Genomic DNA, 27,444 nt, shown 5'->3' on the forward strand with positions numbered 1-27,444 from the left:
AACTCCCCACACCAAATGGGCGCTGCCCCAGGTAAGTGCTCCACACCCCAGCCCCTTGCCGCAGCCCTGAGCCCCCTCCTGCATCCTAACTCCTGCCCAGCGCCCACATCCCCAGCCTGTTCCTGCACCCTAACTCCCTCCCAGCCCCTGCACCCTCACCCCACTCCCACCCAGCCCCTGCACCCCCAGCCCTGAGCTTCAGGAAGAGAATGCAGAAAAAAAATGAAAAAGATGGGGGGGGGGGGGGGAGATAAGAGAGAATGCTCCCCCCCATGGGGGGGGCAAAAATGAAGCTGAGCACAGGGCCTCACTAGCTCTAAATCTGCCACTGCAGGAGCTTACACAGAATTTAAATGAGGGGGTTTCCTTGTCTTTCTAGGTGCTAGATCTTTGCCTAAGCAGGTTTCTCACCTATATTCAATTCCCAGAAACTTCAGCTTTCTTGGTTGAAGGACCCATTTGTTTCAGCTTGCAAGTCCTCTGGCCCCTCATGTCTATCCAGTGATAGATCACAAGATGGCTTCGTCTCTCTTTGTTTCTTTCTAAGATCACTGTTTTGTCCCCAGACCTAGGATGACCGTATGGTGTTCTTTCCATACCGCTGCTGATTAATATGTAAATAGGTCTTGTGATGGGGTGTCCACCCTACACAAGACAGAACAGGTTGAGGTATGTCATTTAACCTGATATGCTGCATCTGGAGGAGATTCAGGGCTCAATAATGCCTAATGGAAGATAAAGTTCAGCTGGGAAGAGGCAGTTGTGCCTGTATAAAGGGATAACGCTGAGCCCAGAAGGGGCCTGTAGGGGTAGTAGTCTGTAGTCACTTTTTGGGGGAAGGGAAGTTTGTATGGGTAAGTAATCAGAGAGGGGAGGTAGTCTATAGTTAATCCCTGGGATGCCGGAGTTTGGGCTGGTAAATTTAAGGGGGCAAGGCGATAGAGAAGGGAAGTAGGAAGGAGTCTAGGGAATAGTGACAGGGTCTTGGAGCAAACAGATCATAGTTTCTGGGCATAGGGTCCCTAGGCAGGAACCCAGAGTGATGAGCAGGCCCAGGTTCCCCTACCAGCCACTGAGAAAGTGGCACAGGGCCTGACCTTAAACCAGAAGACTGTCTGTCTGGAATGGCATGTGGACAGTAGATCCTTTGGGATTTTGGTACCCCAAAAGAGGAGGACTATACAGTGACCTGGCTGGAGGGCTGAGCCATGAAGTTGGAGCACTCTGATCCTGGAGAGCAAGCGGGAATACAGTACAGTAACTCCTCACTTACAGTCGTCCCAGTTAATGTTATTTCGTTACGTTGCTGATCAATTAGAGAACATGCTCGTTTAAAGTTGCACAATGCTCCCTTATGTCATTTGGCAGCCACCTGCTTTGTCCACTGCTTGCAGGAAGAGCAGCCCATTGGAGCTAGTGGCAGGGGCTTAGAACCAGGGTGGACCGGCAGCCCCCCTATCATTAGAGCCACCGAGATCAGGTTCGGACCCCCGTGAAACATTTTTTCAGGCCCCCCAGCAAGGGTGGACTGGCTAAACAGGGCCCTGGTAATTTGTACCAGTTTCCCCCTCCCCTCGTCGGCCCTGCCTATCAGCTCCCTGCTCCCTAAGTTCCCTGTGCGGCAGCCGCCCAGCAGGCTATCAATTGCTGGGTAGTTCAGCTGTCCCTCTCCCCACTGCCGTGTGCTGCCCTCTGCCTGGGAGTGGCTCCCAGGAACCACAGGCTTGCTGTGTGGGAGAGGGAGGGGGTGCTAATGTCAGGGTGTCCCCTTCCTCCCCTCCTGCCCCCCTCTACTTTATCCCATTTCCACAGAGCTGGGATGGACAGACACGACAGGTCTTTTGTCTGGTGGAAAAAAAATTCCCTTGAACACCCCTATTTACATTCATTCTTATGGGGAAATTGGATTCACTTAACATCGTTTTGCTTAAAGTGGCATTTTTCAGGAAAAATGTTAACTACAATGTTAAGTGAGGAGTTTCCATATCAGTATCCATTGGAAGGGAGGGGGGTGTCAGACCTGAAAGGAGCTAATCCGCAACCATGTTCACAAGGGGATGCCCCAGTAGTGAGTGAACCATGTTACAGGGCTTCCATTGGGGTTTTTTTTTTTGTTTTTTTTTTGGTCAGACCTTGCTTAATTTCATTAGAGACAGGTAGGGTGACTGCCTTCCATCCTGTCGGAGAGAACCTGTTTTTCCCCCTCTGTTTGGTTACAGACTTTAAAGTATAATATACTGAGTAGCCATAATTCTTCATATAGTGTTACTGCATACATTTTACAATGCTATTAATCACCAGTGTGTCATTGTCTTTCATAACAAACCTTACTTGATACCCTTTTTTCATAATGAGTTGATTCAGTTACTTATCACTGAGGTTCAGACTCCCAGTTTTTTATAGCTAATCCCCCCCAACTCCAACGGCAAACACTCACTTTTGGCCTAAGTGGAGGTTACTCGTGGAGACACCATAGCATAGCAAGCATGGACCCTGCTCAGCTGTACATTGTTGTTGTGAGTGTTGCAAGCACCTCGCGCATCATCCTGAGGCATTTGCAGAGCCTAGCCAGGAGCCGCCATGTGGAAGAATGTGATGCCAGGCAAATAGCTATGCTGGAAGCCATGGAATAGAGCAATTTGCACATGCTGGTGGCGGCAGCTGGGCTTGTTGACATGGTGGAACGCTGCTTCTGGGCCCGGGAAACAAGCATAGACTGGTGGGACTGCATAGTTCTGCAGGCATGGGCAGTGATGAGCTGCCAAAATATTAACAACAGGTTCCCTCCTCCTCACCTCACGAGGGGGTCGTGGCCGCCCCCCCCCCCTGGGACTCCTGCCCCATCCACCCCCCTTCCCTGACCACCCCCTGCCGCCCCATCCAACCCCTCCTCTCATTCCTGATTGCCCCCCAGGACCCATGCCCCATCCAACTACGCCTTCTCCCTGTCCTCTGGCTGCCCCTGGAATCCCTGCCCCGACTGCCTCCCACCACCCCGTCCAACCCCTGCTCCTTTCTGACTGCCCCCATTCAATCCGTCTGTTCCCTGCCTTCTGACTGCCCTACCCCTATCTAGCCCCCCATGACCCTCCAAACTCCCCTGCCCTCTTCCAACACCCCCTCCCTGCCCCCTTACCGTGCTGCCTGGAGCCGCTCGGCTGGGACCAGCCGTGAGCTGGGACCAGCACTGGCGCTGCGGGGCCCAGGCCTGGCCGGGACTGGCACCGGCGCTGCGGGGCCTGGGCCCGACCGGGCTGGAGCTGCGGCGCTGGAACCGGCACCGGTGCTGCGGGGCCGGAGCCGCGGGGACCGTGACAAGCACCGGCGCCACGGGGGCCAGGCCGGAGCTGTGGAGCCAAAGCTGGGGGCGCTCAGCAGGGGCCGGGACAGGAGGGGGCTAGGGGCGCTCAGCTGGGACCAGGAGCCGGGCCGGAGGGAGCCACGGGCTGGGGCTGGAGGGAGCCGCTCTCCGGGACCAGGAGCTGTGCTGGAGGGAGCTGCTGAGCCAGCCGCACCTCCCTGCACCCCAGCTTGCCTGCCTGCCTGCTGCTTGTTCAGGCTTCCCATGAACATCTGATTTGTGGGAAGCAGGGGAGGGGGAGAAGGGGGGTGGAACATTCAGGAGAGGAGGGAGAAGTGAGCTTGGGCCAGAGCTTTTGTTAAATAAAGGAAGCCCTTATAGAACTGGTTGTCCTGGAACAACCGGTTCTAAAAGGCCTGCTAAATTTAACAACCAGTTCCTGCGAACTGGTGCAAACCAGCTCAAGCTCACCACTGGGTATGGGATGAGGAACATAACTTTCGAATGCATAAGACCACTTCCATGGAACTTTGCGAATTGCTTTCCCCAGCCCTGAAGTGCATAAATACCAAAATGAGACCTGCTCTGACAGTTAAGAAGTGAGTGGCGATAGCCCTGTGGAAACTTGCAATGCCAGATTGCTACTGGTCAGTCGGGAATCAGTTTGGAGTGGGTAAATTTACCGTGGGGGCTGCTGTGATCCAAGTAGCCAGGGCAATCAGTTCACTTCTGCTAAGAAGGGTAGTGACTCTGGGAAATGTGCAGGACATACTGGATGGCTTTGCCGTGATGGGGTTCCCTAACTGTGGTGGGGTGATAGACAGAATGCACATTCCTATCTTGGCACCACACCACCTTTCCAAAGAGTACATAAACTGCAAGGGGTACTTCTCAATGGTGTTGCAACCGCTAGTGGATCACAAGGGCTGTTTCATCGACATCAGTGTGGGATGGTCAGGAAATGTACATGACAAGTGCATCTTTAGGAATTCTGGTCTCTTCAGAAAGCTGCAAGAAGGAACTTTCTTCCCAGAATGGAGAATTACCATTGGTGATGTTGAAATGCCAATAGTTATCCTTGGAGACCCAGCCTACCCCTTGCTCCCATGGCTCATGAAGCTGTACACAGGCAACCTGGACATCAGCAAGGAGCAGTTGAACCATAGGCTGAGCACATGCAGAATGATGGTATAATGTGCCTTTGGATGTTTAAAGGGGTGCTGGCACAGTTTACTCACTAGGTTAGACCTCAGCAAAAGCAATATTCCCATTGTTGTTGCTGCTTGCTGTGTACTCCATAATATCTGTGAAAGTAAGGGGGAAAGTTTCTGGTGGGATGGGGGGGTTGAGGCAGATCGCCTGGCAGCCCATTTTGAGCAGCCAGACACCAGGGCAATAAGAAGAGCACATCGAGGCGCATTGCGTCTCTGAGAGGCTTTGAAAACCAGTTTCATGAATGATCCATCACTGATGTGACAGTTCTGGGTGTTGTTCCTTACCAAGCTACCCCCTTTTTTGCATGTACTGCCCTGTAAACTAAACCCCGACCAACCACAGTGTGCACAGTGAATAAAGAGCCTCTTGTCCTCAATTCATGCATTTTTATTATGCTAACAAACACTGAACAGAGACAGCAATGAATAGCAAAGATAACCCAGGTCTAAGGGCCTGATAACAGTCGGGAGGGGCAAGGACATGTAGCTTACTACAATTACACTGTCTAGCAATCAAAACTGTGGGAATGAGAGCCTTCTGCTCCATGAACCATCCCCTGGAGGGGAGTTCAAGCAGTGCCATCCTTACCTATATGCAAACTACACAGTTGCATAGGGCACCAGGAAATTTGGGGCAGCAAATTGCCCCAGATTTCCTGGTGCCCTATGCAGCTGCATGCTGCTCCAGTGGCCAGCCCAATCTCCCGGCTGGCTGAGCCAGCCAGGAAAGCTGCCCCCGCTCCCACCCCGCGCCCACTCCACCCCTTCCCCATAGCCCCCATCCCTGCTCCGCCTCACCTCTTCCCACCCCTGCTCCGTCTCAGCCCTGCCCCCACTCCACCCCTTCCCCTGAGCTATGTCCCAGGGACTGCAGCAGGGGTTGGGCGTGCCCTGCACTCACCGGGTGGCAGGAAGTGGAGCAACTCGTCCCCAGCCCACTCCACTCCACCAGCTCTCAGCTCCACTGCCGGTGAGTGCTGGGGGACTGTTCCCCCTTGCCCCAAGGCTGGGAGCCAGGGGAGCAGAGCGGAACGGGCTGGGGCCGGGTCACTCCACTTCCTGCGGCCCCGTGAGTGCAGGGTCAGACCTGCCCTGCAATTACTGGGTGGGAGGAAGTGGACTGACCCGGCCCCAACCCACTCCGCTCTACCAGCTCCTGCTGGGGGGCAGTTTCCTCCTTGTCCCCCAAGCCTGCTCCTTTCCCCCATAGCCCTCTCCTGCACAGCTGCCCCCACGGAGGCCTGGGGCCAGCCTGCTGCCCCCCCTGTCCCGCCATGGAGGGACTGTGTAGGGCACCACAATGTCTAGGGACAGCCCTGAGTTCAAGGGATAACGGACCTTCTTTCCCCACCTTTTCCCCTCCGCATTCTAGGATGTTTGGGAGAGGAGGATATAGAACTTGGTGAGGAGGGCAGCTAGTTCATCACTGGGTGCAACGGGACTCTAAGGTCTAGTTGCCTTTCCTGCACCTAAACCAGACACCTCAACATGTCTGTTTGCTCCCCCATAAGCCGCAACATCTCCTCTTGCGTGTTACGCTCTTGATTCCTGCATGCTTTCCTGCCCTCTTGGTCGGTGCACATGCTCTCCGACAGCGTAAGCCTCCATGTATTCAGCTGGGGCCTGTCAGTCTCAGAGGAACATGTCTTCCCTTGTCTGCTTTTTTCACCTTCTAATCTGGGTCAGCCTCTGTGCTGGTGTGGAGGAAGCACCCACAGACAAGGTTGCAGCTGCAAGGAAAAACATACATTGTTAAAAACAGAAGGTTAACGCTTGCAATGAAAAAAAACACTTTACAGCAGTAAATATATTCCCTGAGGTACACAGACACGTTTTGTCTTTTAAAAGAAGTGCCTACCAGTGAGGTACAAATCATAGAATATTAGGGTTGGAAGGGACCTCAGGAGATCATCTAGTCCAACCCCCTGCTCAAAGCAGGACTAATCCCTAAATGGCCCCCTCAAGGATTGAACTCAACCCTGGGTTTAGCAGGCCAATGCTCAAACCACTGAGCTATCCCCCCCCACACACACACATGGCAGAGCGCTGGGCAGCAGATTTCAGTTTGCAGGCAGGCATGGTAAGCACACAAGAAAGGGTAGGCAGTGTCAGGGCACACCTAGTGACATTTTTTGATGGGGAGACTCTTGGCACAAGAACAGTCTTTTCCAGGGAGCACCTTTTGCGTAGTCATTGGATTAGCCGCCACTATATCCCAATTGTTTACTTCATCTTAAACATTAACCACAATTGCATTTAACCCCGTAGTGTAATTACAAGTGTGCACTCACCAGAGGTGCCTTCCTCGCCATCTCAGTCCCACAACAGTAGGTCCTGGGAGGGGATTGGCTCCAGAGTTAGGAAAAGGTCCTGGCTGTCGGGGAGAATGGATCCTCTGCTTGCCTGCTGTGCATTCTCCTCCTCTTCCTCATCAACAATGTCCTTCTCGTTGTCAGGGGCGGCTCTAGTAATTTCGCCGCCCCAAGCAGGGCGGCACGCCACGCGGGGAGCTCTGGCGGTCGCCGGTCCCGCGGCTCCAGTGGACCTCCTGCAGACGTGTCTGTGGAGGGTCCGCTGGTCCCGCGGCTCCGGTAGACCTCCCGCAGGCACGTCTGCGGATGCTCCACCGAAGCCGCGGGACCAGCGCACCCTCCGCAGGCATGCCTGCGGGAGGTCCGCTTGTCCCGCGGCTCCGGTGGACCTCCCACAGGCATGACTGCGGAAGGTCCGCCGGAGCCGCCTGCCACCCTGCTGGCAAAATGTCGCCCCAAGCGCACGCTTGGCGCGCTGGGGTCTGGAGCCGGCCCTGCTCATTGTTGCCCATGGCTGCCTGGGGCCCCTGGGAGGTATCCACGGAGAGTGTTGGGGTTCTGGTGGGGGCCCTGCCTAGAATCACATGCAGCTCAGAACCAGAGTGACTGTTTGCTTCCCTTATCTTCTGGTACGCTTGCCTGAGCTCCTTTATTTTTACATGGCACTGCTGTGTGTCCCTGGTGTAGCCTTTGTCCCCCATGCCCTGTGCAATTTTGGCATAGATGTCAGCGTTTCTTCTGCTGGTTCAGAGCTCTGCCTGCACAGACTCTTCTCCCCACAGAACAATCAGATCCAGTGTCTCCTGTATGCTCCACACTGGAGCATGTTTGTGGCTCTGGGCAGGCATGGTAAGCTGTGCTGGTGAGCTCGCCATCCTGATCAAACAGGAAATGTAATTTAAAAGTTCCCAGCGCTTTTCCTGTGTACCTGGCTGAAGTGCAATGGAGTTGAAAGTCCTGTCCACAGCGGTCACATTGGAGCACTCTGGGACATCTCCCGGAGGACAAACCCATTGAATTACACAGCATTGTGTCTATGCTATCCCTAATTCGACCTGGGAAGGTCGACTCTAGCGCTACTCCTCTCACCAAGGTGAAGTACAGGTGTTGATTTTACAAGCCCTTTAGGTTGGCGGAAAGGGCTCGGTAGTGTAGACACACACATTATAAATCCGACCTAACATGGGATATATCGATCTAACACTGTAGTGTAGACCAGGCCTTGATTCCTGAGACTTAGTGAATGCATCTATTGGATACATTTTAGGAACCATCTCCTTTTGTATAGAGGCTCCTCTGCACTTTGCTTAGGAATGAAGCTTTCCTGTCAGTGCGTCCCCACTAATCTGTTTTTCCTCAGTTCCCATGTCTGTGTCCTGCTCAGTCTAGGCTGCTTGAGGGGCATTCTGAAAACTTCTAGTCTGATATCTTCAGGGATGTTATAGCTCTGACTCCAGCAAGCAATGCTGTCAATAGAGCAGTGGGGCAGGGGGTGAGGGGTAATCCGGATCTATGTGCTAATGTTATGCAGCTCTAGTGTGGGAGGATGAGCCAGAACCATGTACATGAAGCAGAAGGATGACAGGAGAGCCTGTCAGTGTATGGCAGTGACATTAGTCTGTGTGGGAGGTTGTTCTGAGGACATTTGGCAGCTGGGCGGTGGATCAAGATGCTCATCTGGAATAATCAGAGGGGTAAGGGAGGAGGATTTAGCAGTTGAGAGGGAGGATTAGGATGTTTGTCTAAAGGAGGAGGAGTGACATGAGAGGATTTGGCAGTTGGAAGAAGGAAAATCAGATTGCACGGAGGAGGGAGAGGAACATGCACTTGTCTGGGATAGCTGTGTTGGCACCAGGGGGCACTACTACCCCTGAAATAAATCTTTACTGGCTCCCAATGGCGCAGATTACTATCATACCAGTAAAAACAATGAGAAGTCCTTGTGGCACCTTAGAGACTAACAAATTTATTTGGGCATAAGCTTTCATGGGCTAGAACCCACTTCATCATATGCATGGAGTGGAAAATACAGGACCAGGTATATATACACATGAAAAGATGTGATTTTCCTTACCAAGTGTGAGGTCAGTCTAACGAGACAATTCAATTCACAGCAGGATACCAAGGGAGAAAAAATAACTTTTGAAGTGGTAATGAGAGTGGCCCATTTCAGACAGTTGACAAGAAGGTGTGAGTAACAGTATGGGGAAATTAGTATTGGGGAAATTAGGTTTAGGTTTTGTAATGACCTAACCATTCCCAGTCTTTATTCAGGCCTAATCTGATGGTGTCCAATTTGCAAATTAATTTCAGTTCTGCAGCTTCACATTGGAATCTGTTTTTGAATTTTTTTTTGTTGAAGAACTGCCACTTTCAGGTCTGTTATTGAGTGACCAGGGAGACTGACGTGTTCTCCTACTGGTTTTTTAATGTTATGATTCCTGATGTCAGATTTGTGTCCATTTATTCTTTTGCGTAGGGACTGTCTGGTTTGGCCAATGTACATGGCAGAGGGGCATTGCTGGCACATGATGGTATATATCACATAGTTACATGTGCAGGTGAATGAGCCCCTGATGGTGCAGCTGATGTGGTTAGGTCCTATGATGATGTCCCTTGAATAGATATGTGAACAGAGTTGGCATCAGGGTTTGTTGCAGGGTTTGGTTCCTGGGTTGGTGTTTTTGTTGTGTGGTGTGTGGTTGCTGGTGAGTATTTGTTTCAGGTTGGGGGGCTGTCTGTAAGTGAGGACTGGACTGTCTCCCAAGGTCTATTAGAGTGAGGGATCGTCCTTCAGGATAGGTTGTTGATCCTTGATGATGCACTAGAGAGATTTTAGTTGGGGGCTGTAGGTGATGGCTAGTGGCATTCTGTTACTTTTTTTATTGGGCCTGTCTTGTAGTAGGCGACTTCTGGGTACCCTTCTGGCTCTGTCATTCTGTTTCTTCACTTCATCAGGTGGGCATTGTAGTTTTAAGAACGCTTGATAGAGAGCCTATAGGTGTTTGTCTCTGTCTGAGGGATTGGAACAAATGCGGTTGTATCTTAGAGCTTGGCTGTAAACAATGGATCGTATGATGTGGTCTGGATGAAAGCTGGAGGCTTGTAGGTAAGTATAGCGGTCAGTAGGTTTCCGGTATAGGGCGGCGTTTATGTGACCATTGCCTATTAGCACTGTAGTGTCTAGGAAGTGGACCTTGTTAGAAGAAAAAACAGCAGGTTGACCCAGAGGCGGATCTCTTTATTGCAATACTTGTTTCCCCTGACCCAATTGTCCAGTAAGCACTGAATTAATTACAGCACATTCTTTTTGTTTAGATTAGTATGTACACATCTACATTTGTTACAACACCCCAAAAACCCTTATTAAGTAATAAAAACACCCACTATTAGTAAACCCACCTGTGACAGGGTTGGGACTCACCACGATGGCACCTGCCGCTGGTCGCTCCGGGAATTAGCTCAGTCCATGGGGAGCACCCTCTGCTGGTGGTGTCCCATCCATTGTCTGTTCTCTGCTGGTGTCCGGACACACGTTGCTTCCGGCTCGTCAACATCCGTTTCAGCCCACTGTCCTTTGGCAGTGCCCCCAAGTCCATCCTCATCCCCTTCCGGGGGGGAGTTAACAGCAGTCTTTCTCTGTGCCCCAGCCACAGTGGTCAGCCACACCCCAAAGTCTAACCCCTTGTGTCAAGGGTCTGGTGCAGTCTGCTACTGCCACGTCAAATGACTGGATGTACGTGCAAGGGGGAAGAGTGGGGGGGGAGAGACCCAGGCCTGCCCTCTACACTAGATCCCGACCTAGGGACCCTTTGGCAGCAGTCTTCCTGACCTCCTTCTCTCCCCTTGCGCGTCTCTCTCCCTGGTCCGCTTCCCCTTCCACCCCTTTGCACCAGCTAGGCCCTTCCCTCAGGGCCTGCAGCCTGGCAGTTAGCGGGCTGGAGTTCCCTTCAGCTCCCCCCCAGCCTGCGCTGCGCTGTCCCAGGTGCTAGTCTCCTCACACAGGAGACAGACCTTCACCCTTTGAAAGCCTGGGAGAAACTGCCTGCTCCCCTCCTATGCAGTCTTTATATAGAGCCTAGCCTAGCCCTGATTGGCTCTCAGTAGGCCCTTCTCTGATTCACTGCTGGCCTGCGCAGACGCTCTGGCCTACTCTAGCCCCCTCTCACATGGAGGTGGGGGCAGCTGCCCCACCACACCACCTCTATTTATTGCTCATAGCATTACACATACTATTACCTTGAAAATACATTTCTTTGCAACAATTTGTTGCTATAAATTTTCCTTCTTAGCAGTTCCCAGGGGAGGGAAGAAGGGGCCATGAACAGTTCTCAGGGGAGGGCGGGGGAAGGGGCCGTAAGCCAGGGCTGGTTTACCTAGCTGGGAAAGGGAGGGAGGGAAAGATAACATTCCTTTTACCTTCTTTTACACAAAGGGCATTTCTCCTGCAGCTGCATCTTTATTAATTTTTATGAGCAACAGAGAAGGGAAGAATTTGGCAACTTATATTTTAGACAAAGAAATACTAAAGAATTTGCAACTTATGTATTAGATACAAAAATATTGCCTACATATGCCTTGCCCTCTAATGCCATGTCAGCACATTAGCAGCTTACTGTTATACTTAACCCTAAAATATCCCAACACTCCCCCACTCTCTTCAAAGAAGGGCCCAGGCGCCCCTCCTTCTTGCACACTGAATGGCAGGGTATTCAGGCTGGAGGCCCTGGCTTCAGCTAGCCTGATACCTTGGCCCACTGATCATGCTGTGAGGAGAGGGAGAAGGCAGGTCATAAAAGGATAAGCCACTGAATTTACAAATATGGCTTTTGGGGAGAGGCTAAGGCAGCACATAATTTTAAACATTTTATGAATATGATTAATGTTACAATTAATAGGAACAACATTATAACAGCATGAGTAATACGACCAAGAAGTGAATGAGTGTTCATTAGGCCTGTTTGAAGGGCACAGGCAATATCAGTCCAAGCACAATCAGCAGGTAATTCAGTAGCCAGTTGGAAGGCATTCATTCCTTGAAGGGTTTTGGCTTCCAAAATCAGCATTTGGCGATGCTCAATCTGGAGCTCCTGGAGTAGCTGTATTACATGGTCCCAGTTTATTTAGGTAGGTTTCGGTACCACCATAGTCCAGTTAGTAGGTATTGTTGGGTGTCTGGTTACATTAAGCCGATGCATAGCTGGTATATGGATCTGGTAAGTGGAGTTTCCCAGCTGCAAGGAAAAGTTTCCTGATCCAAATCCCACCCACTCTACACACCTTCCACTCTCCAGAACCTGGACACTGAGCACGGCCAATTTCTTCCAGCAAATTTTATTTTTTTGTTTTATTTAATGCTGAGGGGGTACTGGTTCTGAACACTGCAGGGGCGGTGGTTCCTGTGGCCAGCCCTTCCAGGTATTTTCCTATCTCACCCCGCAAGACCCATGTGAGGGTAGTAGACTTTGGATTCCATTAGAAACTGTGCATTATTATGTGTTATTATTTGCTAAACGGGTTTTTGGGACCATTTGTATTTGCAGCCACCCCCGAACCCTGGCTGTAAAAGGGTGGCTGAGGTCCATTCTTCTTTAGCTACTTTCTTGACAGTAAGGGTACACCGGCTCAGTGTACAGTCCCCTAAAATTGTCTCCCGGGTGGCTTTAAAGGGCCAATACACCTTTAATTGATTTGCTATATTGGTACCCTTTAACCCAGATGGCCATAAACCCCAGCCAGCATCCTGCAAGAGGTATACAAGATGATTGGTGAGGGTTTGTTGAGCCTGGCTACATACTTTTCCCCACAAAATAGTTTTTACATTGTTTACCAGTTTACTTATGAGGGATTCCGTAATATTGTTGAGGGTTAGAATAACATTTATTAGCAAATGGTCGGTTGAGCTAAGAGCAGATCCCTGTAACAATCCCCCGCCCCCGTCCAGTAGCCCCAAGGCATGTTCTAAGCGTTGGATTCGAGCCACTGAGTCGGCTTTTTGCAGCGAGTTCCAACCTTCCCAGAGGTAGTTTGTGAGGGCTTGCCGTTTTTGTGTGTTCTTGTTTAATTCCCATTTATTTAATTCAAAAGAGTTGGAAATTACGTATAGCAGCATTTTTTTACCTACTTTGGTAAACTGAGAACAGTTAGCATATGAGTAATGCAAATACTAAAGAATTTGCAACTTACATATTAAATACAAAAATATTGCCTAAATATACCTTTGTCCCCTAATGCCAGGTCAGAACATTAGCAGCTTACTGTTATACTTAACCCTAAAATATCCCAACAGACCTCTTGTGTGGACTGGTCCAGGATGAGGTTGATGGTGGGGTGGAAATTGTTGAAATCTTGCTGGAATTCCTCAAGAGCCTCCTTCCCCTGGGTCCAGATGATGAAGATGTCATCAATGTAGCACAAGTAGAGTAGGGATGTAAGGGGACGAGAGCTGAGAAAGTGTTGTTCTAAGACAGCCATAAAAATATTGGCATACTGTGGGGCCATGCGGGTAACCATAGCAGTTCCGCTGACTTGAAGGTATAAATGGTCTCCAAATCTTAAATAGTTGTGGGTGAGGACAAAGACACAAAGTTCAGCCACCAGGTTTGCTGTGATGGTATCAGGGATGCTATTCCTGATGGCTTGTAGTCCATCTTTGTGTGGAATGTTCATGTAGAGAGTTTCTGCATCCATAGTGGCTAGGATGGTGTTTTCTGGAAGATCATAGACTCATAGACTCATAGAATTTAAGATCAGAAGGGACCATTATGATCATCTAGTCTGACCTCCTGCACAATGCAGGCTACAGAATCTCACCCATCCACTTCTATAACAAACCCCTAACCTATGTCTGAGTTACTGAAGTCTTCAAATTGTGGTTTGAAGACCTCAAGCTGCAGAGAATCCTCCAGCAAGTGACCCGTGCCCCATGCTGCAGAGGAAGGCAAAAAACCTCCAGGGCCTCTGCCAATCTGCCCTGGAGGAAAATTCCTTCTTGACCCCAAATATGGCGATCAGTTAAACCCTGAGCACGTGGGCAAGACTCAATAGCCAGCACCCAGGAAATAATTCTCTACAGTAACTCAGATCCCATCCCATCTAACATCCCATCACAGACCACTGGGCATACTTACCTGCTGATAATCAAAGATCAATTGCCAAAATTAGGCTATCCCATCATACCATCTCCTCCATAAACTTATCAAGCTTAGTCTTAAAGCCAGATATGTCTTTTGCCCCCACTACTCTCCTTGGAAGGCTGTTCCAGAACTTCACTCCTCTAATGGTTAGAAACCTTCGTCTAATTTCGAGTCTAAACTTCCTAGTGTCCAGTTTATATCCATTTGTTCTTGTGTCCACATTGGTACTAAGTTTAAATAATTCCTCTCCCTCCCTGATATTAATTCCTCTGATATATTTATAAAGAGCAATCATATCCCCCCTCAACCTTCTTTTGGTTAGGCTAAACAAGCCAAGCTCTTTGAGTCTCCTTTCATAAGACAGGTTTTCCATTCCTCGGATCATCCTAGTAGCCCGTCTCTGAACCTGTTCCAGTTTGAATTCATCCTTCTTAAACATTGGAGACCAGAACTGCACACAGTATTCCGGATGAGGTCTCACCAGTGCTTTGTACAATGATACTAACACCTCCTTATCTTTGCTGGAAATACCTCGCCTGATGCATTCTAAAACTGCAATCGCTTTTTTAACGGCCATATCACATTGGCGGCTCATAGTCATCCTGTGATCAACCAATACTCCGAGGTCCTTCTCCTCCTCCGTTACTTCCAACTGATGTGTCCCCAATTTATAACTAAAATTCTTGTTATTAATCTCTAAATGCACGACCTTGCACTTTTCACTATTAAATTTCATCCTATTACTATTACTCCAGTTTACAAGGTCATCCAGATCTTCCTGTAGGATATCCTGGTCCTTCTCTGTGTTAGCAATACCTCCCAGCTTTGTGTCATCTGCAAACTTTATTAGCACATTCCCACTTTTTGTGCCAAGGTCAGTAATAAAAAAGTTAAATAAGATTGGTCCCAAAACTGATCCTTGAGGAACTACACTAGTAACCTCCTTCCAGCCTGACAGTTCACCTTTCAGTACGACCCGTTGTTGTCTCCCCTTTAACCAGTTCCTTATTCACCTTTCAGTTTTCATACTGATCCCCATCTTTTCCAATTTAACTAATAATTCCCCATGTGGAACCGTGTCAAATGCCTTACTGAAATCGAGGTAAATTAGATCCACTGCGTTTCCTTTGTCTAAAAAATCTGTTACCTTCTCAAAGAAGGAGATCAGGTTGGTTTGGCACGATCTACTTTTTGTAAAAGCATGTTGTATTTTGTCCCAATTACCATTGACCTCAATGTCCTTAACTACTTTCTCCTTCAAAATTTTTTCCTAGACCTTACATACTATAGATGTCAAACTAACAGGCCTATAGTTACTCGGATCACTTTTTTTCCCTTTCTTAAAAATAGGAACTATGTTAGCCATTCTCCAGTCGTATGGTACAACTCCTGAGTTTACTGATTCATTAAAAATTCTTGCTAATGGGCTTGCAATTTCATGTGCCAGTTCCTTTAATATTCTTGGATGAAGATTATCTGGGCCCTCCGATTTTGTCCCATTAAGCTGTTCGAGTTTGGCTTCTACCTTGGATGTGGTAATATCTACCTCCATATCCTCTTTCCCATTTGTCATCCTTCCATTATCCCTAAGCTCCTCATTAGCCTTATTAAAGACTGAAGCAAAGTATTTATTTAGATATTGGGCCATGCCTAGATTATCCTCAGTGTTTAGTGGTCCCACTTCTTTCTTTGTTTTCTTCTTATTTATATGGCTATAGAACCTTTTACTATTGGTTTTAATTCCCTTTGCAAGGTCCAACTCTACATGCCTTTTAGCCTTTCTCACTTCATCTCTACATGTTCTGACCTCAATAAGGTAGCTTTCCTTGCTAATCCCGCCCATCTTCCACTCCTGTGACGTTATTGATATAAATGGGGACCATATAGAACATGGGTTGCAACCAAGGTCCTGTAGTGGCTCCAAATCCTAAGAAAGGGGGTCATATAAGGTGTCTAAGACCAGGTTCTGGGTTGCTGATTATAATTATGCTGTCTATATGTCTGTATCATTTTTAGTTGAAGTTATGAATGTTGGCTCGATGCTGTCTGTATTTCAAGTTTGTGCTGTGCTTCTGGGGGAAGCCTCCCAGACAAGCTGGTGTTAGCTCTGCCTAGCCTGTTTGATGGCCCATTAAGGACCGTCAGCTACACAATGGACCCATGGAGAGAAGGCAGACACGCCTTGTGACTCAGCAAAGTATGCAGGGACTGGCCCATGTGACTCCAGGCTCCATCTTGCTGTAAATTTCCACAGTGAAGACAAAGAGATTCTTACACCTGGAAAAGCCTATATAAGGCTGATGCTTCGTCTCCATCTTGTCTTCAATCCTGCTTCTGACCTCTGGAGGAACTTTGCTACAAACTGAAGCTCTACACTAGGGACTGAGGACCCATCCCAGCGGGGGATGCATTCCAGAGACTTAAATTGAACCTGCAGTTTATTCCATCACTGCTGCAAGCCTGAACTAAGAACTTTGCCATTACTGTATGTAATTGATTCCATTTAACCAATTCTACCTCTCTTCTCTACCTTTTTCCCTTTGTAAATAAACCTTTAGATTTTAGATTCTAAAGGATTGGCAACAGCGTGATTTGTGGGTAAGATCTGATGTGTATATTGACCTGGGTCTGGGGCTTGGTCCTTTGGGATTGAGAGAACTTTTTTCTTTTATTGGGGTGTTGGTTTTCATAACCATTTATCCCCAGGACGAGTGCACTGGTGGTGATACTGGGAGACTGGAGTGTCTAAGGAAATTGCTTGTGTGACTTGTGGTATGCCAGTGGGGTGAGACCAAAGTCCTTTTTGTCTGGCTGGTTTGGTTTGCCTTAGAGGTGGAAAAACCCCAGCCTAGGGCTGTGACTGCCCTGTTTGAGCAATTGGTCCTGATTTGGCACTCTCAGTTGGGTCCCGCCAGAACAGCTCCGTCACAACTCCTTGTAGGCTTTCTGCTTTTTCTTAATCACCTCTCTGAGATGCTTGCTCATCCAGCTTGGTCTACAACTCCTGCCTATGATTTTTTTCCCCCTTTCTTGGGATGCAGGCTTCTGATAGTTTCTGCAACTTTGACTTGAAGTAATTCCAGGCCTCCTCCACCTTTAGATCCACAAGTTCTTCAGTCCAATCCACTTCCCTAACTAATTTCCTTAATTCTTTAAAGTTAGCCCTTTTGAAATAAAAAACCCTAGTCCCAAATCTATTTTTGTTTATCCTTCCATCTAGTTTGAACTGAATTAGCTCATGATCACTCGAACCAAGGTTGTCCCCTACAACCATTTCTTCTGTGAGGTCCTCACTACTCACCAAAACCAAATCTAAAATGGCATCCCCTCTTGTTGGTTCTTCAACTACTTGGTGAAGAAATCCATCAGCTATCACATCCAGAAAAATCTGAGCCCTATTATTGTTACTAGCACTTGTCCTCCAATCTATATCTGGGAAATTAAAGTCTCCCATGATCACACAATTCCCATTAGTGTTTACTTCATTAAAAACATTAAAGAGGTCTCTATCCATATCCAAATCAAATCCCGGCAGTCTGCAGCACACCCCAAGCACTATCTCAGGGGAGGCTCTAGTAGCTTTCTTTCCCAATGTGATTTTTGCCCAGACAGACTCTGTCTTATCCATTACATCCCTTCTTATTTCTTTACAGTCTACCTCATCATTGATATACAATGCTACTCCACCACCTTTGCCTTTATTTCTGTCTTTCCTAAACAGCACATAGCCTTCAATACCTGTACTCCAGTAATGACTACTATTCCACCATGTTTCTGTTATCCCTATAATATCCGGTTTCACGTCCTGCACCAGTAGCTCTAGTTTCTCCATTTTGTTACCTAGGCTCCTTGCATTAGTGTATAGACATCTTAACTTTTGCCGTTTGGCTTCACTGACATTCTTTGCCTGGTTAGGCACAGACATTCTACCACCAGTATCACCTATTAGATTGGTATCTACACTACCCTTCCTCCTTATGTCCATTCTTCTGCCCACGACTGTATCCTCTCTTACTTTGTTTTCTACCACCAGTATCACCTATTAGACTGGTATCTACACTACCGTTCCTCCTTATGTCCATTCTTCTGCCCACATCTGTATCCTCTCTTACTTTGTTTTCTTCCCTCTCAATGTTAAATTCCGGAGTGGAGATTACCTGGACATCTCCCAACCATCTCCCCTAAATGCCTAGTTTAAAGCTCTCTTAATCAGTTGGGCGAGCCTCCATCCTAGAAGTCTATTTCCCTCCTTACTCAGGTGAAGTCCATCCCGAAAGAACAGTCCTCTGTCCATGAATGCTTCCCAGTGGCCGTACATCCCAAAGCCCTCCTTATAGCACCACTGCCTGAGCCATCTGTTGATCGCCATAATCTTGTCACACCTTTGTTGCACTTCTCTAGGAACAGGCAGAATCCCACTGAAGATCACCTGAGCATCGATTTCCTTAAGCGTCTCCCCCAGTCTGGCATAGTCTCCCTTGATACGTTCCAGCGAGAATCTAGCCGTATCATTCATTCCCACATGAAGGACAATCAACGGATTCTTTCCTGCTCCCGTTAGGATCCTTTTCAGCCTCAGGTCCACATCCAGTATCTTAGCACCCGGCAGACAGCACACCCTTCTGTTCTCCGGATCAGCTCTAGTTACAGGCCTGTCTATTCTTCTCAGTAAGGAGTCCTCAATCATGTAGACCTGCCATTTCCTGGTGACAGTGTGATTCTCCGGTCTATACCCTGCTCCCACTGGCTGCAAGTTCTCTCGATTCCCATTCACCCTTGCAATCCTCCGCAACCCATCCCGTATCCTCCTGGGGCTCTTATTTGGTGTTGTCTCCATTGACTCTTTGCCTCTTCCTATAGGACTAGCTGCTCTTCTCTTTTTCCCTTGCCCTCTCACCTTTAGCAACCATCTGCTGTGCCCCTTCTTCATTTTCCAACTCCGCAAACCTGTTTCTGAGCTCTATTTCTCCTTCACTGGCCCGTCTTTTCTTCTGCCTGGTTCTCTTAGTCACATGCTTCCACCGTCCACTTTCCTCACCCAGCAGTCTTCCTTCAGAATTCTTTGGTATTGCTTCCATCTGCAAGTCTGAGCTTATCCCTTCAGTCTCCTCATGTCTTTGCTCCATCATCTGCTCGAACCCCCTTCTAAACTCGACCAGAGTTTCCACCTACATCTCCAGTCCTCCGATCTTTTCTTCCATCAGCTCTATCAGGCGGCACTTCATGCAGACGAAATTCTTTTCAGGTACCCCCTCCAGGATCATGTACATGCCGCAGCTTTCACATCCAGTCATCCTCATTGTTTCTTTCACTGCTGCCTCTGTATCGGTCATAGCCTTCCCACCTAAAACCTGTTAGTCCAAGAAACACAAACCAAAACAAACCCCCCAACAGACACCAGAACACTGGCAGACTGCCACCCACTCCCTTCAGTAGCCTGTCAGTTCCTCTGCTTAGGTCTCTAAGTCTCCCCGGCAACCTCCCCCTGTACACTCCCACTGAAACTCCCCTATTTACAGCTCTGTTTGCTGGCTGCTGTGCCGTTGCCACTGCCTGACTGGCTGGCTACCTTTATAGGACCCCTAAGAAGGGAAGCCCCGCCCCCAAAGCAGGGCTCAGCTTCTCTCCAAGCACCAAAGGATTGTAGTTTCCTCAGGAAGTCAGTGGTGTCATGAAGACAGCTGGGAGTGCTGGTAGCATAGGGCCTGAGGAGAGAGTCCACATACCCAGACAATCCTGCTGTCAGGGTGCCAATGCTGAGATGATGGGGTGTCCAGGATTCCCAAGTTTATGGATTTTGGGTAGCAGATAGAATACCCCTGGTCAGGGCTCTAGCGGTGTGTCAGTGTAGATTTGTTCCTGTGCTTCTTTAGGGACTTTCTTGAGCAGATGGTGTAGTTTCTTTTGGTAATCCTCTGTGGGGTCAGAGGGTAATGGCCTGTAGAATGTAGTGTCAGAGAGTTGTCTAGCAGCCTCTTGTTCATATTCCGACCTATTCATGATGACGACAGCACCTCCTTTGTCAGCCTTTTTTACTATGATGTCAGAGTTTTTTCTGAGGCTGTGGATGGCTTTGGGTTCTACACGGCTGAGGTTATGGGGCAAGTGATGCTGCTTTTCCACAATTTCAGCCCGTGGACATCGGTGGAAGCACTCTATGTAGAAGTCCAATCTGTTGTTTCTACCTTCAGGAGAAGTCCATGCAGAATCCTTCTTTTTGTAGTCTTGGTAGGAAGCTTCCTGTGGGTTAGTGTGCTGTTCAGCGGTGTGTTGGAAATATTCCCTGAGCCGGAGATGTCGAAAGTAGGATTCTAGGTCACCGCAGAACTGTATCATGTTTGTGGGGGCGGTGGAGCAGAAGGAGAGGCCCCGAGATAGGACAGACTCTTCTGCCAGGCTAAGAATATAGCTGGATAGATTAACAATATTGTTGGATGAGTTAAGGGAACCACTTTTGTGGCCCCTTGTAGAATGTAGGAGTTTAGATAGTTTAGTGTCCTTTTTCCTTTGTAGAGAAGCAAAGTGTGTGTTGTAAATGGCTTGTCTAGTTTTTGTAAAGTCCAGCCATGAGGGAGTTTGTGTGAGAGGTTGTTTTTTTAAGAGAGTTTCTAGTTTTCAGAGTTTATTCTTGATCTTCTCCTGTTTGTTGTACAGGATGTTGATCAGGTGGGTCCGCAGTTTCTTTGAGTGTGTGTGCAGGGCCAGCTCCAGGGTTTTTGCTGCCCCAAGTGGCGGAAAAAAGAAGAAGCTGCGATCGTGATTGGCGGCACTTCTACACCGCACACTTCATTCTTCGGCGGCAATTCAGCAGTAGGTCATTCCCTCTGAGAGGGACTGAGGGACCTGCTGCCGAAGAGCCATACGTGCCGCCTCTCTCCATTGGCCGCCCCAAGCACCTGCTTGCTACGCTGGTGCCTGGAGCCAGCCCTGAGTGTGTGGCACAATCTCTCACCACAGTCTGTGTGGTATGTTGATTGTAATGGATTTTTTTACCTTCAGTCCTTTAGGTATGATGTCCATTTGTTTGCATTTGGAAAGGAAGATGATGAAATTATATGGAGGAGGGAAGGGCACAATTTTATAGTCTTGCCTCAGGCGCAAAAATAGCTAAGTATGGCTCTGTCCCTATAAAATCAGGACATCTGGTCACCCTCCCTCTCTCCCCCTTGTGTTGCAGCAGCTGCATGCTTGTCCAGTGCCGGCCCCTAGCGCTGGGTGCCCTAAAGGCCTATACCAGCCAGCTGGACTTTACTCCCCGTCCCAGACACGTGCCTGGGCCAGGGAGCCGGCGCTGGGCTGATCGCTCCTGCTCCAGGGAAGGGCGCGGGCTCTGCTGAGTGGGGGAGGGGCCGGGCGAGCACTGACGAGCTCATCACAGCGATCGCTGCTCCCGCCTCAGTAGGGAGGGGGCGGATCCTCGCCCACGCCTGCCGCGGAGAACCACTGAGTCGTCGGTTCCGGTTCCGCTCCTGGCCAATAGGAGCGCGCCGCGGGGCGCGCGCGGGAAAAGCTGTGTGGTGCCGGCGGGGCGTGCGAGCGCGGGCTCTTTCCCGCTCTGTCCGCTGCAGGCAGCGCGCGGGCCGAGCTCCCCCTCCCCTCGGCATGGTGCGGACCAAGGCAGATTGCGGCGGGGCCGGCGGGGCCTACCGGAAAGGTGCGGGCGGGAGCAGGTGGGGGGCGGGGGGCGCCCAGGCCTCCGGGGGGCTGGGGCCGAGCGCTCCCCGGCCGGGCACTAACCGCTCCCTCCCCTTGCAGTGGTCGCCGCCCGGGCTCCCCGGAAAGCGCTGGGCTCCAGCAGCGCCAACGCGGGCCCTTCGCCGCCTGCCAAGAAAGGTGAGTGCCGGGCTGGGCGGGGAGCCCGCTGCTGGGGCCGCGCGGCCTGGCCCGGGCTGAGGGATCGCGGGGCGGCGGCTGCCGCTGGCCTCGCAGCTCCTCGGGCCTGGGCCCACTGGCCGCTCGTCATGGCGGGGCCGAGGGGACCGGGTCACGCGGCGGGCTGGAGCCTCGCGGGGCCGCCCCCGCTTCTCTATCCCGAGCTGCGGGTATCTCGGGCGCTCACCCAGCGGCAGCTCCGCGAGCCTGCGCCGGGCTGGGCAAGCGGCCCCCGGCGGTGCGGCCCCTTACGGCCCCTCCATACCCGGGGGGGGGGGGCGCTCCGAGCCCTGACGCTGGGCAGGGACACGGGGGTAGAGACACGCCAGGGAGCGATAGCAGCGACCCGGAGCGAGCGAGCGAGCTCCCCAAGGCTTCTCACAGACACTCGTGTGAGACCGGCTATAATCGCCCATGGACCCTAATGAACCATGGGGTTGGGCCTTCTCCACGGAAGGATTTGATACTTTGCTGCAAAGTCGGGACCTAATTCAGCCCGCAAAACTTGCCCGGAAGTTAGTCTTGAGATGTGATGTGATGGTATGGAGCTGCAGCGAAACTTCAATTAGTGACTATGTTTGTTAAGGGGTTTATGGTAAGCCATTTATTCTGTTTTCTCATTGAACTAGGAGATGTGTCCAGGATTGCTGAGCATATGTTGTCTCAATGGCTAGCTTGATAAACTCATTTCCTTTGTAGTTGAAAGCAAGTATGCTGGTGGAAATCCAGTATGTGTGAGACCAACACCAACCTGGCAAAAAGGGATTGGCGAATTCTTCGGGCAGTCCTCAAGACATGCAGAGAAAGAGAACCAAATGCCTGATGATGAAGAGGCAGGAAGCAGTGGAATAGGAAGGCTTACTAAGAAGTAAGGATTCATTTCTGTTGGGTTATGGAGGAGAAAGTACAAAATCAACAAATCATATCATTTAATTTTTGTTCTCAACTGAGTATTTTGGCATCAAAGATGTCAGCATGAAGGACATGACTTCCCCCTCATAGTTAGGAAGTCCATATTTCCCAGAGGGAAAACAGGACACCATGTGGGGCTAGACTGAGCCTCCTCCCCCCAGAATTGTCCCCAGTTGCTCGCCCAAGGTGCTCCCGCACAACATGGGGCTGATGTTGCTGCTCGCCTGAGCCCTGCCTGCCCCCTGCGTGAAGCTGGAGCTGGCATCATTGCTTGCTTGAGTTCTACCTTTTCCTCCTTCCCTCTCCCCCCGCCCCATTCCTCCAGCCTCCACTTTTATGACAAAAGTGGGCATTTGTCCCATTTGCTCTTGCCAAAAAAGTCAGGACGGGTGGGACAAGGCTTAAAAACAGGTCTGTCCCGGCCAAAATGGGATGTATGGTCACCCTACTCAGACTTTACCTGATCTGCGTACCTGGTATAAACATGCAAACTTGAAACTTCCCAAAAGCAACAAACATCTAACTCACTGAACAAAGAAATGCAAGAGAGTTCTCTTTTCTACTGGCCCCTTTGATTCTGACATCTTAAAACAATATGTTGTCTGACGGAGAAGGGTGCAGTTTTGGCACACCCTTCTGTTCGATGAACAGTTGTCGCAGGCAAAGATCACTGAAGTGAGCCAATCTGTTACTCCTGTCAACCTAATCCTGAGGGGGTCACGAGGTTATTACATTGGGGGGGGGTCACGAGCTGTCAGCCTCCACCCCAAACCCAGCTTTGCCTCCAGCATTTATAATGGTGTTAAATGAAAAACACTTTTTAATATATTTATAAAGGGTGGGGGGTCGCACTCAGAGGCTTGGTATTTGAAAGGGGTCACCAGTACAAAAGTTTGAGAACCACTGACCTAATCTATTGAAAGACTCTAGAGAGTGCCTCAATGGGTGTAATATCTAACTATTAAAGGCTTAGACTAGACAACAAAGCAGACTTCTGAACTTGGATCTTAGATTGCTGCTCCATGTCTCAAAACATTAGAACAAAATGTGCACACTGGCTTGTTTTGAAAGTAAGCAAACGATGGTTCTGCCTCAACTATTTTTCCTATGTAAAATAGTAACTTTCTTTAATGACTTCCTTAGTAGCTGTGCACCACTGGGAGTGTCAGTGCATAGTGGACAGAACAGGAAGTGGCCTGAGGTTGGCTGTGAAAGAAGCAGACACTGGCATATGATTGGAGCAGATTCAGTAGATGGGCAGAGTTGAATGCCTAGACAAGAAACTTAAACAAAATGCAGTATAGACATGGACTGAAGGGAAGCAAATCTCCCATTTGAAACAATTGCTGCAAGTTGGGAAGAAGAGGCAGGGACTGCAGTAATCAAGACAGGAGGTAGGGCGTGTGCAAGAAATCTTTTTATTTGAAATGGCTCACTTATTGGAACACTTACCTGAATTAGTTGGGCAATTTGTGCATTATTTAGGTCACAGTAAGGAAGGTGGGGGTAGCCTTGTGTTGTGTCTCTCATGCTTCTGTTGTTTTCGGGGGCAGGGTAAAGGTAAATAGATTACAGTAAACTGCACAGTATTCTTTAAAGTTGCACTTCCTTTTGATGAACAGGTTTTTGCCATTGTTTAAACATTGGTGGCTGGATGCACCATGGCTGTCTGGATAAAATACTTGGACTGGCATCTTTGGCCCATCTTGAGAGTGGATGTCTGATAAATGTTAGTGCTGTCCTCAGATTAAGTCTTTCCAATGGGAAAATGTTACCAGAAAGCAAGGTTCAGGGCTTGGAGTAGCAAATGCTTCTTGCGAAGCCAACAATTCCCATCTTGTATAAATGATTACTCTCCTTATCTTACAAAAATTGTGCCCTGCCTCTGCTTTTGCTCATACTGCTCCCTTCAGCAGTACAGTAGTACCTCAGAGTTACGAACACTTTGGGAATGGAGGTTGTCCGTAACTCAAATGTTCCTAATTGAACAAAACATTATGGTTTTTCTTTCAAAAACATACAACTGAATATTGACTTAATACAGCTTTGCAAGTTGACTATGCAGAAGAAAAATGTTGCTTTCCCTTAATGTTTTTAGTAGTTTATGTTTAACACGGTACCGTATTTACTTTTTTTTGGTCTCTGCTGCTGCCTGATTGTGTACTTCTAGTTCCAAGTGAGGTGTGTGGTTGACTGGTCAGTTTGTAACTCTGAGGTTCTACTGGAGATATGCATATGTCAAGTAGCAAAGAGGGGAAACTTTCTACATACTGGTAACTGCAGTATGTTTAGGATTGTATTGCTATGAAAGTGAAAATTGCTCACTGTTCTAGAAGTATGCTAATAGTCACTGAAGGGCTAAGATCGTGGCCTCCAGAAGAGAAGGTCCAGCAGCCCAAGGCACCCTTTTAATAAGGGTGCAGCCAACTCTTTGTGGCTCAATCTAGAAAGGCTACCAGTTTCTTGTGATAAAATTTGACCTTTGAATTCACTGACTCTTCCGGAGGCAGCTGAAGACTGATGAACTAGCAATAAGATGCTTAGGTAAAGTCTTTGCTCTGAACATCCTTAATCTGTAGTCTTTTGCTATTCTAACTTGGTGTAACTCTGATCTGTGGAGACTGTCTGCATATTTTGTATTTCAGAACCTGAAGTGCTGTGCCTCTGCCTTAGCTAGTTCACATTTCAGCTGACTACAGCACTCTTATTTTTAGGCTTAAAATAAAAGGCTGTGTGATGTTTAACTCTGTGAAGGGGGTTCTTTATTTCCCCTTGGAGATCTGGGGGGAACTGGGCTAGGTGCAGAAACTACATCTTGGGTCTTGTTTGTAATCCTCTGACTCCTAACAGGAAAGGCTTTAACCTGGGTCCTTTAAGGATGACTTAAGGGCAGGTCCCTCACCATTCTACTGTTTTATCTCCCTACAACTCACCCCATACTTTTGTGTAGGGCTAGAAGTATGCTGTAGAGTAGACAAATGGTTCTCGGCCTCTTCACACCAAGCCTATTTGGCAGTACGGGAAGGGCAAGCTGAGAATCTCTGCTATAAATAGTTGCTTTTTGGTCCAGCTCCAAGGCCCTGTCTCCTTAAGATGATGACGAGTGTGTTCTTGCTTTTACCTCTTCATCTGGATACTCTGTGCTGCAGTTTTACCCTTCAGTGAAGCAAGAGTTGTTTATCTAGTCCGGGGTGAGCTCCCACTGGGGAGTGGGGTCTGAGGGCTTGCCCTGCTCTGGTGCTCCAGCGTGGCTCCTGGAAGCAGTGGCATGTCCCCCCCCCTCCCGTTCCTATGCTGCCCCTACCCCCTGTCCCAGCCCTGATCCCCTTCCCACCCTCCAAACCCCTCGGTCTCATCCTGGAGCACCTTCCTGCACCCCAAACCCCTCATCCTCAGCCCCACCCCAGATCCTGCATCCCCAGCTGGACCCCTCACACACATACCCCATACCCCCTGGTCCAGCCAGGAGCCCCCTCCTGCACCCTGAACTCTTCATTTCTGGCCCCACCTCAGAGCCCACACCCCCCAGCCAGGGCCCTCATCCTTTCCCCCTCCCATACCTCAACCCCAATTTTGTGAGCATTCATGGCCCACCATACAATTTCTATACCCAGATATGGCCCCCGGGCCAAAAAGTTTGCCCACACCTGATCTAGTCACACACCATTTTCTTCTAGCGCCCCACGCTGGCTGCCCTTCCCCCCTCCCCGACTTGTTTACTATGCTCAGAGCCTCTCAGCTCCACAGAAGCTATGGAAGGTGGGTGTGTGGTCACCTTTAGATAAAGGAAAGGTGGCTGAACCAATTCCTTCCATCAAGGAAGGGCTCTCGGGGTACCTAATGCAGCATAAAATCCGCTGCACTTGAGTGAACTTCCAAAGGGGAAAGGCTTCTTAGGAACTCTATGCGTGAGTTAGTTAAAGTGGCTTTTACCTTTTGGCTGCTTTGCTAAAAAGTGAGTTGACTACTGTATATTGATTTGAGGATTCCTTACTATATTTCATCAGTGTACAAAAGAATACTGAGATCTGTTAAGGGCCACTGATTCTAGGAGTCTACATTACTTAATCTTGTATGTCAGAGGCTCCCTGAAGAGCACTGTTAGAAGAACCTCTCAACCAGCATATTTGTCAGTTACATTTGAAAGTTAAAATTATCTTCTATCCCTACAGAGCTCGTCCCTTGACTCCAGATCCCACAGAAGATGGTGCATCCTCTGAAGATGAGCAAATATGATTCAGTCCTGCCTCTTTCTTACTGACTGTGCATTTCCTATACTTGAGTTGGGCTTTCTTGTACATTTTGTATATATCTTTTTTTACATTCTTGATGGCTTTTTTGTTTAGTTATTGTACAGAACTTTAAATAAAGTAACATTAGGCTTTTTACTCAATCATCCTCAGAACTACTTCAAAAGTTTGAGTGATTGCAAGGAAGTTTCTGGTAAAATTAATATATATATCTCTTGGAGCTTAGCATTCATTATAAAGCACTGTTTAAGTAGTTTTTTTTTTATCATCTTAAAATGGCTTTCTTGGCTTCCCTAATGATTCCACTGTAGTGTGCTGCTTATGTTGTTGAAGACTGGTGCCATATTGTGCTTTACTGCCTAAAAGGCAGTCTGATTTTTTCTATTAAATGGAAGTGTTCTACAAAGAAATCTGAATTGGTATCTTCATTGAAATCTGAAGTGCCTG

The 27,444-nt window shown here is 48.9% G+C and overlaps 1 protein-coding gene across 2 annotated transcripts; it reads left to right on the forward strand.

Moving 5' to 3' along the window:
- PCLAF (PCNA clamp associated factor) lies at positions 1 to 27,407 on the forward strand. 2 transcript variants are annotated; one of them, XM_039490210.1, is made up of 4 exons: positions 1 to 31; positions 21,719 to 21,796; positions 22,535 to 22,703; positions 26,920 to 27,407. In XM_039490210.1, the coding sequence occupies exons 1-4, from the start codon at positions 16 to 18 to the stop codon at positions 26,981 to 26,983; spliced, it is 327 nt and encodes a 108-aa protein (XP_039346144.1). In that variant the 5' UTR covers positions 1 to 15; the 3' UTR covers positions 26,984 to 27,407. The 2 variants fall into 2 exon arrangements, with proteins under 2 accessions (XP_039346144.1, XP_039346143.1); XM_039490209.1 differs by lacking the exon at positions 1 to 31 and adding an exon at positions 21,427 to 21,617.
- Positions 27,408 to 27,444: the final 37 nt, after the last annotated feature.

Source organism: Mauremys reevesii, linkage group 10 (genome assembly GCF_016161935.1).
Source record: "Mauremys reevesii isolate NIE-2019 linkage group 10, ASM1616193v1, whole genome shotgun sequence".
Lineage (NCBI taxonomy): Eukaryota > Metazoa > Chordata > Testudines > Geoemydidae > Mauremys > Mauremys reevesii.

What these genes read in the sequence shown, in the direction of transcription:
- PCLAF (XM_039490209.1), top strand. Translation starts at nt 21,566, where the DNA reads ATGGTGCGGACCAAGGCAGATTGCGGCGGGGCCGGCGGGGCCTACCGG. An exon ending in CGGCGGGGCCTACCGGAAAG is followed by an intron (nt 21,618 to 21,718) that starts GTGCGGGCGGGA and finishes CTCCCCTTGCAG; the next exon opens with TGGTCGCCGCCCGGGCTCCC. An exon ending in ATAGGAAGGCTTACTAAGAA is followed by an intron (nt 22,704 to 26,919) that starts GTAAGGATTCAT and finishes CTATCCCTACAG; the next exon opens with AGCTCGTCCCTTGACTCCAG.